The 12,024-nt window shown below is 44.0% G+C and overlaps 1 protein-coding gene across 1 annotated transcript; it reads right to left on the bottom strand.

The window, feature by feature from the left end:
- Positions 1-203: 203 nt before the first annotated feature.
- On the bottom strand, positions 204-1,343 carry LOC139470469 (probable inactive protein kinase DDB_G0270444). Its single transcript, XM_071252878.1, has one exon. The coding sequence runs from the start codon at positions 1,341-1,343 to the stop codon at positions 204-206; it is 1,140 nt and encodes a 379-aa protein (XP_071108979.1).
- Positions 1,344-12,024: the final 10,681 nt, after the last annotated feature.

Below are 12,024 nucleotides of genomic sequence, written 5' to 3'. Positions count from 1 at the left end.
TGATTTTGTTAATAATTAATGTCCTTGCACACCACAATTAAGGATATATAAACACAAAACAGTGTCGAATAACGAGTTATCATGTGAAATATGCGAGATTTCTGACGGTATAAGGTCTCATATAAGGTCAATAACAACCATCATTTTACTGACGGTATATGGGCTCATATAGTTCAGTAGTTCAGCTCTCTGATTGAACAATCTCACTTTGAGACATAATAAATGTATAAATTCGTGATAAATTCTAGGTCGTCTTGCTTTACGACTTCAGGAGTGTCTTCCCATACGAATTCTATGTTGTCTTCCTTTACAACTTCTGGACTGTCTTCCCGCACAAATTCTAGGTCGTCTTCCGTTACGACTACTTGACTGTTTTCGCGTACACATTCTATATTGTCTTCCTTTACAACTTCTGGACTGTCTTCCGGTACAAATTCTAGATCGTCTTCCTTTACGACTGCTGGGCTGTCTTCCCGTACAAATTCTAGTTCATCTTCCTTTACGACTACTGGACTGTCTTCCCGCACAAATTCTATGCCGTCTTCCTTTACGGCAACTGGACTGTCTTCCCGCACAAATTCTATGCCGTCTTCCTTTACGGCAACTGGACTGTCTTCCCGTACAAATTCTAGGTCGTCTTCCGTTACGACTACTTGACTGTTTTCGCGTACACATTCTATATTGTCTTCCTTTACAACTTCTGGACTGTCTTCCGGTACAAATTCTATGCCGTCTTCCTTTACGGCAACTTGACTGTCTTCCCGTACAAATTCTATGCCGTCTTCCTTTACGGCAGCTGGACTGTCTTCCCGTACAAATTCTATGCCGTCTTCCTTTACGGCAACTGGACTGTCTTCCCGCATACACTGTAGGCCGTCTTCCTTTACGGCAACTTGACTGTCTTCCCGTACAAATTCTATGCCGTCTTCCTTTACGGCAACTGGACTGTCTTCCCGCACAAATTCTATGCCGTCTTCCTTTACGGCAACTGGACTGTCTTCCCGTACAAATTCTAGGTCGTCTTCCGTTACGACTACTTGACTGTTTTCGCGTACACATTCTATATTGTCTTCCTTTACAACTTCTGGACTGTCTTCCGGTACAAATTCTATGCCGTCTTCCTTTACGGCAACTTGACTGTCTTCCCGTACAAATTCTATGCCGTCTTCCTTTACGGCAGCTGGACTGTCTTCCCGTACAAATTCTATGCCGTCTTCCTTTACGGCAACTGGACTGTCTTCCCGCATACACTGTAGGCCGTCTTCCTTTACGGCAGCTGGACTGTCTTCCCGTACAAATTCTATGCCGTCTTCCTTTACGGCAACTGGACTGTCTTCCCGCATACACTGTAGGCCGTCTTCCTTTACGGCAACTTGACTGTCTTCCCGTACAAATTCTATGCCGTCTTCCTTTACGGCAGCTGGACTGTCTTCCCGTACAAATTCTATGCCGTCTTCCTTTACGGCAAGTGGACTGTTTTCCCGTACAAATTCTATGTCGTCTTCCTTTACGACCACTGGACTGTGGACTTCTGTTTTGACTGATAAATGAGACCGATTATTCTCTGCCGTAGGCGTTTAATATTAACCTGTACGCAGCACCACGTGACTCCACACACAATCCATATTCTGCAATCTGACGAGTAAAACGTTTACGTTTTTGTAAACATATTAACTTTACACATTTTATACATGTAGTTAGGATGTCAAAATCCTCAGAACTCTGTCTCCATCGCTGTCCAGTTGACTTTCGTTGGTGTTCTGGACTGTTGAATAATACATGGCATTGATGTTTTATGCTTTCTGTTGATTGGATGGTTCATCGAATGAAGTCCGATCTCAGAAGTGGTTGTACATATATAATATGACGCACCAGATAATACATGTAATTTTGGGCTTTGCTTCATGAAATATACATTATATTTGACAACGTGAATCGAAAAGCATATTTAATATACACACGCATGGTGTTCGTACCATATAAAATCTGTATTTTCTTATGAATAATTCTGAAGCTGGGTATTTTACTGGGTGCACGTGTACCCAAACCTTGTACCAAATATGGGAATGATTGTAAATCTACTTTGGAAATCGGAAAACATGTGGACCCGTTAATAAGCCATGCAGGTATTAATGAATGGATGTAAATGAGTTTGTGAGTTTTTGTTCATTGCCGCTTTCAACATTATTTCAGTTATAGTGTAACGTCTTGTCAGCTTCATGCGGGAGGAAAACCCGAAGTAATGCAGGGCCCACTTGCACAAAGCGATCTTAGCGCTAAGACTATCGTAGGCCTATATTATAGTATGGGAGTTACGATCATCTTAGCGCTAAAATCGCTTTGTGCAAGAGGGCCCAGGTCTTTACCACTTTAGTGAAACTCACGAGCATGGGTGTGGTGCTGACAAACAAGAAACATTATCAGGCGAACTGGGATTCGAACCCACAATCATACATGTAGGTTTCTGGCGTGCCAAAGGGACGCAACTCTGCACAGCGAATCGCGGCGCCTTAGACGACTGGGCCACCTGTGACCCACGATTAACTATTTCTGGCACGCCTAAGCTAAATCAGCATTTAATGCTCTTGTGGTCGAATCCTGGATACGCTCCTTTTGTGATCACCGTTCCTGTCCTGGCCTTTATCAAAGCGGTAGGGGCGGTAGAGTAGCCTAGTGGTTAAAGCGTTCGCTCGTCACGACAATAAGACCCGGGTTCGATTCTCCACATGGGTACAATGTGGGAAGCCCATTTCTTGTGTCCCCCGCCGTGATATTGCTGGAATATGGCTAAAACAGGCGTAAAAGCATACTCATTCTCTCACTCAAAGCGGTAAACGTCAATAATGGTAACCCCTCCTACGTTAAAGGGGGACTGTGTTCTACGATCCGATTAAAGGAAGTCATCGAGTGATACCTAAAGGCTGGAAGACCTTAAAGTTACACGTGACCTACATACGTGACTGGAATTCCTGTTTTGTACAGAACACCAGTGTCAGAACTGGAATTTATGATAAATGCGTTGAAAAAGTATTGCGAAGATTTAAGCCTCATTTGGGGAGAGAAGCAATGCTAGAAATTAGCGCTCGATGACTGCCTTTAATTCCAGTCTAGATCCAGACGTAAACAGAAACTGAGACGTCCTTCTGTGTAATTAAGGCCATTATTAACTGCTAAACAGTAGCAGACAATCAAGGAGCATTTCAACGTCTTGAATCAATTTTGCAATGATTGCCAATTTGTTCGATCATGCTCTTCAGCTAAACTGACAAGTGAAATATTTATTTATCAATGTTATTGTTAAACCAAAATTTACCCACTTGCATCGTGTATTGTTTGCCTAGACCCCTCAACATATCGTAAATACTTGTCATCGTGTCTTCAAACGCTCCTCATTAAATATTTGTCCCTTGCTTAAACTACGCACACGGTTAATCAATATTTATCGAACGAAGCACCGAATTGCCATGGAAACCGTTTCAGTACCGACACATTGGTTAAAACAAACAATAATATAACCCTTGTTTTTGTTAAGTGATTGATGCGATCTGAACAACACAAGCACTATATTGTCACACGTTGGCAAAACCGCCATCGTATAGTCATCAGCGTTCATCCAACATGTCATTGCAACACGTCAGGAAATTCTGTCATTGTACGCCGTGGAAGAACCAGCTCGCTTCCTGGAAGAAATCGGTTAATTTCCACGGCGTCATGTAAAATGTAAACATATACCGTTGTATTGACATTGAGAATATAAGCACTATCAAGTAACTCTTGAACGATTTCTCTTTTTCAAAATATTGAGATATAAAAATCTATATTCTTTATATTTTTATAACACGTTGTTTCAAGATTATGACCATGGCATCGAAGGGAGTCTAATCGGATATCTGTCACCCGCATCCGTGGTCTAATGGTAGGGGTCCGCCTGGAGAGCGAAAGGTACGGGGTTCGATGCCAAAATACTGTGTCTGAGAGGGGTATTCATGTTAAACTGCGGCATGGTATCTCAGTTGGCTAGCGCTATAAAATCGGCATTAGTAAGGACTAGTACAAGCAGCCACACATACGCGTTCATGTACGTCGCTATATAAGTGCAATAATCTTGGACGCGACCTTTAGAGCCCTCATTACACGGGGCTGCGACCAATGCACGTTGTTGGTGGCCCAAAGAAGGCACAAGGGATGCAGAAGCATCGCCCAGATTTACGGGACAGTATTTCAGCAGAACGTATCTATTACCTGGCGACCATTGGGCGACCACTGTGCCTTCATTCTGCAACAACGGCAATGCTTGTGCCTCCCTTCTGCCTCCTTTGAGGCACCTTTGAGCAACCAATCCCCTCGGCGACCTTTGTGCGACTGTTTTGAACATGTTCAAAAATTCACGGCGACCATGGCGTCCATGGCGATGTCTGAACCTCCTGTCTACCACCTTGGAACGACCTAGGCAACCATTCTGCCTCCTTTGAGCCTCCAACGACGACCTGGCAAATTCTATGGTCGCACACGGGAGGCACAAAGGGCCCATAAACTCTATTTCACCTCACCTCACTTGGTCAACATACAACGTACACTCGGGAAGTAAGGCTAATGTATGTATGACCCAGATCTACTTTGACAGCGCACAAACTGTTAGCGTGAATATAGATGTCCTTATATGGGTTTATAGTATAGCGAGTGTAATAGATATGTCGTTTCTATATCACAGTCATCATATTCTCTATTATTAGAATCCCCGTGTTGGTTGGAAACGATTCTTCTTCTAATCTCTCTTGAATGTAGAAATAATTGTTGAAAAGGCGCATTGGGCCATGAAAAATTGTTCAGGGTTCCGTTCCACAAATGGATCTTAGTGCTGAGACTACTGTAGCTCTCATTCTGTAAAATAATAATAACCATAATAATGATTAATAGTAATAACGATGGTAATAAGTCAAATGATCAGTGCGATTCTGGTTTTCGAAGCCACGATCATAGATTTCTGGCACACGCAAGGGACGCAACTCTGCACATCGAACTGCGATGCCTTAGGCGACTGGGCAACCCGTGATGCCTGGTATTAAAATGTGTTCAAAGGTTTTAAGTGACAATAAACTCAACTCGCATACATTGATGCACCCCCCCTCTCCCCCCACCCCCCCTCGGGCCCCACTTATCTGTCGTAAGACGCGACTTGTGGATCATAGGGTCAAGCTTTCTTTGACATCTTGTCAATTTAGCCTGACGTCGTCGATCTTTGCCACAATATCAATCTCTGGATTATCTAGTAACGACTCGAATACTTACGGGCAGTCGAATGTTCGAGCCATCCAAAATGTGTTCATTTAATTGACATTGTAGTAATTATCACAATAGTCTCTTCATCTAACATGATGACTTTCAAACGGTTACTTCAGAAACGTCAGACCACCCCGATTGACCAAATGAACTCCTCGACAACAATAAAACGTATGTCTTCACCACAAAGCTCTGATGCAGGCTACAAGATCTATTCTCAGCTCAACCCCCGGGACGAGGAGAAGCGGTGGCAATGACACGCCCTTCTAACACACACACACACACACACACACACACACACACACACACACACACCTCCTCCTCCTCCTCCGACCTGTCAATCCTGGCGTTCCCTTAACGATAACTCCGACTCGCGTTCTGGCTTATTGACAAGTACAAGACAAATGGCATGTCCCTGGTCAAGAACCTGGGGTCGGACTTGTGATCCCTGTCCGTTCGATTGACCACTTCGTTACAGCTACCGGAATTAATGGCCTCTCCGTCGGATATGGCTGACAACTGCCAAAGGTTCAAGAGAGCATGAGGACTTTAATCTTAAAGGATGTTTTAAGAAGCCCATGAGAGAAACACTTTAGGTTTATTCTACCTCAGGGGGCAATTCTGTCTCTCATATTTATTCATATTTTCATGTGGACTGATACAGTGAATAGAAATATCGGAAAATAACTTAATTAAGTCATACGCTTCCTGCTTATTCCGTGATGCGGAAATCAGAAAGGAAAGTTCAGATTATTGGCCTTTTCATCGCCGTTTTATGTTGGTTGTTCCTTTGTCGGTGTGTAATTAAGTTAACAGGGAGGGATGCTCAGAAATTCAATCATAATTCTTACGAATTTTGAGAAATGGAATACAGTCGCTATTCTTTGAAGAGATGTGGTTATTTATTGGCCATTTTAGATCACTCGGTTGCCAATTCATATGCTGTGTCCTTAGTGTAACGGTTGAGTGAGTGATCTGGCTTTTATGACGTTTTTAATAACAATATCGCTGCGAGGATCACCAGAAATGGCATCACGCGTTGGACCCATGTGGAGAATCGAACCCGTTCCTTGGGCGGACGAGCGAAAGCTTTAACCACTTGGCTACCCGACCGCCTGGGTTGATTAAAGGATATATATCACGCCTTCTACACATTGTATTGATGCAATTGTACGCCGTTCATGCATGAGTCTTGTCTATTGTGGAATATGTTTAATGCGTACATGTGTAATCGAATCCTAGATACGCCCCGATTGTGATCACCGGTCCAGTCTTGGCTTTTTATCAAAGCAGTAGGGGCAGTGGGGTATGCGAGTGGTTAAAGTGTTCGCTCGTCACGCCGGAAGCACGGGTTCCGTTCCCCTTATGATTACATTGTGTGACAATCTGTGTCTCCCGCCGTGATGTCGCTGGAATATGTCGTCCTTCCTTAAATAAGGGGGTACGGTGGCCCAGTCGTGTAAGGCGCCGCAATTCGCTGAGCAGAGTTGCGTCCCTTTGCTACGGAAGAAACTCGTGATCGTGGGTTTAAATCCCGGTTCGCCCTGATTATGTTCCTAAGTTTGTCAGCACCATACCCTTGCTCGTGGGTTTCGCCGAAGTGGTAAACGTCTGAGACCTGCATCGCTTCGGGCTTTCCTTATCACACGGCGTGATATACTGGAATACTGTTAAAAGTACATTGTGTGCTTCACTCATTCTGCATTAACGGGCGCCTCGCTCGGCCTGTGTGTCCGCCATTCTTACACATGATTGGTAACGGGGCTCACTCACTCACTCACTCACAATCCAAAATCCCACTCACTCACAAACCAAAATCTCACTCACTCACTCATTCACTCTCACTCACTCACTCACTCACTCACTCACTCACGACCTCACTCACAACCTCTATCACAACCTCACTCACTCACTCACTCACGACCTCACTCAGAACCTCACTCACAACCTCACTCACTCACTCACGACCTCACTCACGACCTCACGACCTCACTCACGACCTCACTCACAACCTCACTCACGACCTCACTCACTCACGAACTCACTCACGACCTCACTCACGACCTCACTCACGACCTCACTCACGACCTCACGAACTCACGAACTCACTCACGACCTCACTCACGACCTCACTCACGACCTCACTCACGACCTCACTCACACACGACCTCACGAACGAACTCACTCACGAACTCAATCACTAACGACCTCACTCACTCACGACCTCACTCAAGAACTCACGACCCGTGAAGATCCGGGTAACATAGTCTTCAGCAACCCATGCTTGCCGTAAAAGGCGACTATGCTTGTCATAAGAGGCGACTAACGGGATCGGGTGGTCAGGCTCGCTGGCTTGGTTGATGCATGACATCGCATCCCAGTTGCATAGATCGATGCTCATGACGTCAATCACTGATGGATTGTCTGGTCCAGATTTGATATTTTGCGGACCTCTCTCTCAAATATTTGGACTATTGCTGAGTACGGCGTAAAACATCAAACACATATACACACACAAATTATGAAAGAACAATTTCACGAAAAGCGTGCTTCGTACCGAATGCTAACGAATGTAGAATATGTGGAATTAACGATACATATAGTTATTACATCAAGACTAATGGTAAACGAGGTTTAGCTACGAACACCAGCCAATTACACCAGATCACGCGAGATCCCGTTCTCACCTGTCCCTTCTCCTCAAGGGAGACAATTTGCAGGATATTAGTGTCGTAGAGCCAGACTGGATGAAATGTCAATTAAATTGATATCCGAGTTGTATTATGTGTATGCCTGTAAGGACACTCTGAGACCTGCAGACAGAGACGGTTCCTGTGCAACCGATCCATTCTCCCCTTTGTGAAGCCACAAGGGTATTCCACTCCCTCGTACGTTTTGATACATTATTCCGACTGTTGATATCTTCCTGTGTAAGGTATAATTACCTTTCCTTCGTGTGGTATTTTCTGCACACGGACATTAAACATCCACGTTCGTTTCAGGAAATGATTCCGACTTTTAACTTATTCATCTGCAAGGTATTCAGGATCCCAGTTCGTTTTGGAATATGCATCCGGCTTTTTGTATATTCCCCTTCAAGGTATTTCAGATCCCCACTCGTTTTCCGTTATCTCTGTTCGTTTCAGGATATGATTTCGACGTTTCAATTACTCCTATTCAAGATACCTTTTATACCGTTTGCGTACTCTTTCTGTGACATTTCCCCGTCATGTATGCTCTCATGCACAATGTTAGACTACAACCCCTGTTCGTTTCAGGATATGATTCCGACTTTATTTTGTCTATTGCCATGGTCACATAAGATATAGGTTTTTGTGATGGAAAACCATTTGAAGTGAAATGTGCAATCGATGTGAAATGTAGAATTATTGATTATGGGGCCTCCAAGTTGTAGTGTGATGTCAAAGTGGTTTTGTGTTTGTGCATTGGCAAGGAAACATTAGGGTTTATGATTCATAGTATGCATAACTCGATACAAGGGATTTTACCTGTGACAGGATTTTTTTTAAAGGCAGTCATCGAGCGGTCATTCCAGGCGCTGCTTACCACACGAGTCTTTCATTGTCGTGCTAATTTTACTGTGACGTCTTTCATTCCACTTTTTGTAGTTATAACATTGTTGCCGTGTGCAGAAACGAATTCCATTGCACCTTTAGCTCGCAATCTCATTCAAATCAGATTTTAGTTCTCGCTATCGCTAAACAAAGATCTGAGGACGTCCCATTAGGGGTCACGTCAGAATTGCCTTTCATCCAACCAATCAGAGCGTGGCTTACCAGATCATGAACGTGGCAGTCGGAATGTGTTTTCTTATCGTGCAACCAAGAAATATTTAACACGGGGTATTCCGAACGACAGTTACGGGTTTTATGATTATATCCATACAATCTAGGCCATCTATAAGCCATTCCAGAATGTTCTTCTTATCAGTTTTAATTTTCTTAATCGAGAATACGTCAAAATAACTTTCGAAGCGTAGTCGTCAGTTTGAAACTAGTGTCGTAAAGCTAGAGAAAGCTGCCTTCTGATTGGTTAATGTCAATTTCTTGTCAGTCATTTCATTAGTCGGCCAAAATTAGCGAAAGGTCGTTCTGACGTGACCCGTAATGGGATGTCCTCAGATCGCTGTTTAGCCGTAGCGAGAACTAAGATCTGATTTTAATGAGATTGCTTTAGGTCGACAGCTTCCTTTAATTGGGTGCAGTTTTATCGGGGGAACATTGGTGGGCAGGACGTATAATTTGTTTGTTGGTGAGTGAGTAAGGTTTTACGCCGTTTTTAGAAATATTCAAGCAATATCACGGCGGGGGACACCAGAAATGGGCTTCACATGTGTACCCATGTAGGAAATCGATCTCTGTCTTCGGCGTGACAAGCGAACGCTTTAACCATTAGGCTACGCCAACTACCGCTACTGTTCAAACACATAAAGTGCCATAATTTGCTTAAAGGCAATTAGACCGCCTCTGTGGTCTAGTGGTAGAGCGTCCGCCCGGAGAGCGGAAGGTCCGGGGTTCGATCTCCGGCCGCGTCATACCAAAATACTTTAAAAGATGGTACTTGTTGTTACCCTGCCTGGCGCTCGGCATTAGGGGCTAAAACAAGGACTTGTCGGCTCGGAGTCAGTATACTGTGTCTGAGTGGGGTATTCATGTTAAACTGCGGCATGGTATCTCAGTGAGCTAGCACTATAACTCGGCATCAGTCCAGACTAGTACAAGCAGCCACACACACACACGTGCATGCACGTCGCTATATAAGTGCAATAATCTTGGACGCGACGTTAAACCCAATTTCACCTCACCTCACTTTAAACTTGAATGGAAGGGACTGCCCAAGATACATTCGTGTGTAAGTTTACATATGAATGTAAACGTGAATATGAACTGCATAACTTTAAGACATTTATGTAGTAACGTACTCGGCAAATCCTAAAAGATATTTTGGGGGAATATTCTATTCTCACTCCACACATTATTTGTTTGTTTGTTTGTTGTTTAACTCAGTAATATTCAAGATATATGCTTATCGTAAAAGGCGACTTACGGGATCAGGTGGTCAGGCTCGCTGGCTTGGTTGATGCGTGGATCGATGTTCATGATGTCAATCACTGGATTGTCTGGTCTGGACTCGATTATTTACAGCATAGTTGCCTTTTACGGCAAGCATGGGTTGCTGAAGACCTATTCTTCCCCGGATCTTCACGGGTCTGATGTATGCAATGTCGCCCATGATCCTCGTATCAAATACATAACAATTTCTTGTTTCATTTCTAGCCACCATCACACATGGGTTATCAGGAAAGTTACAGGGAGCATGGTGATTCACTTTTCTTGTTTCACAGTTGCATCCCTTAGGGATGTCAGATCGTTGGTTCGAATCTCGATTCGATCCCCTGGTCTCTACATACTGGAAGACGTTAAAAGATGGTTCTTGTTGTTGCCCTACCTAGCGCTCGCCACCAAGGGGCCAAAACAGAGACTGGTTGGCTCGGAGTCAGTATGGTTTTTTTCTTGGTGGGGTATCCATGTGTTCAATTCCGCCGCCGCCGCCGCCGCCGCCGCCGCCGGCACGATAAAACCGTACGAGTACAAGTGGCCGCACTCACTCACTCACTCACTCACTCACACACGCACAATCATTGGTATGCAGTAATATCAGTATTCCAATATTTAAACCATGGTTCTCTATTTGTTCATTAACCTAACTGAGCTCACTCACTCACTCACTCACGCACGCACTCACTCACTCACTCACTCACTCACTCACTCACTCTCTCACTCACTCACTCACTCACTCACCCACTCACCCACTCACCCACTCACTCATTCATTGTTTTAGCAGTCAGCGTCTGGATCAGCCAAACCAGTGACAACCAAGGGACAACACCGCATTGGGAACGATTACACGTGGTCAGCTAAATCAACGACTGGCCACCCGGTCCCCATTTAGCCGACTCTTACGACAGACATGTGGTTCTGGGGACCTGTATCGACTGGATTCCCTACAGGATATGAAACGACAACATGAAACGTCGATATTGTCTTGGTGTGACTTGACGCTGACCTATTAGAATGACATTCAATATATCAGTCCTTAATAGGATTTTCATACTAATAACTGTGTGTATTTTCTTGCACCAACAGACAGCAGATGGCAGATTTAGATCGCTCTTTGTAACGCATAATATATGTTTACTCTTTAGGTTCGAGTTTCAGTGCTATTCATATAGATAATTGTCTGAGAGAAGGGAAATGAATTCACACATTGCTTCCAATATATCAACTTAAGCATTCTATTAACCTAGAAAAAACAACGTTTGTGAGAATGAAATACTAGTTTAGTTGGGTTTTTTACCGGGATTGAAAATGGAAAGATATTAAGTAAATCATTTTCATCGTCCTACGTGACGTTTTTTGATCAGCAAAGTCAAGGATTGGATCCCTTAGAGGAATAACTAAATTGGAGTGAGGATGTAAGGAGTCAAAAGAAAAAAAGCTACACACCAGAAAGCAAACGCCAGTTAAAATGGGTCAGAGGGCAAAGCAGTGGTCAGAAACAGTTGTCCAGAATGCAAAGGTCAAAAGGCAAATGACCAGAGGGGAGCATGGCTTCACAGAAGCCAGAGTTTAGAAGGCAAATACCCTGGCCAGAGGTCAGAAGGCAAATACCCACAGACAGAGGTCAGAAGGCAAATGCCAAAAGCCAGGGATCAGAAGGCAA

The sequence above is a fragment of the Haliotis cracherodii genome, unplaced genomic scaffold (assembly GCF_022045235.1).
Source record: "Haliotis cracherodii isolate W230 unplaced genomic scaffold, xgHalCrac1.p SCAF_20, whole genome shotgun sequence".
Classification (NCBI taxonomy): Eukaryota; Metazoa; Mollusca; class Gastropoda; order Lepetellida; family Haliotidae; genus Haliotis; species Haliotis cracherodii.
This window is presented reverse-complemented; position numbering and strand designations above follow the sequence as displayed.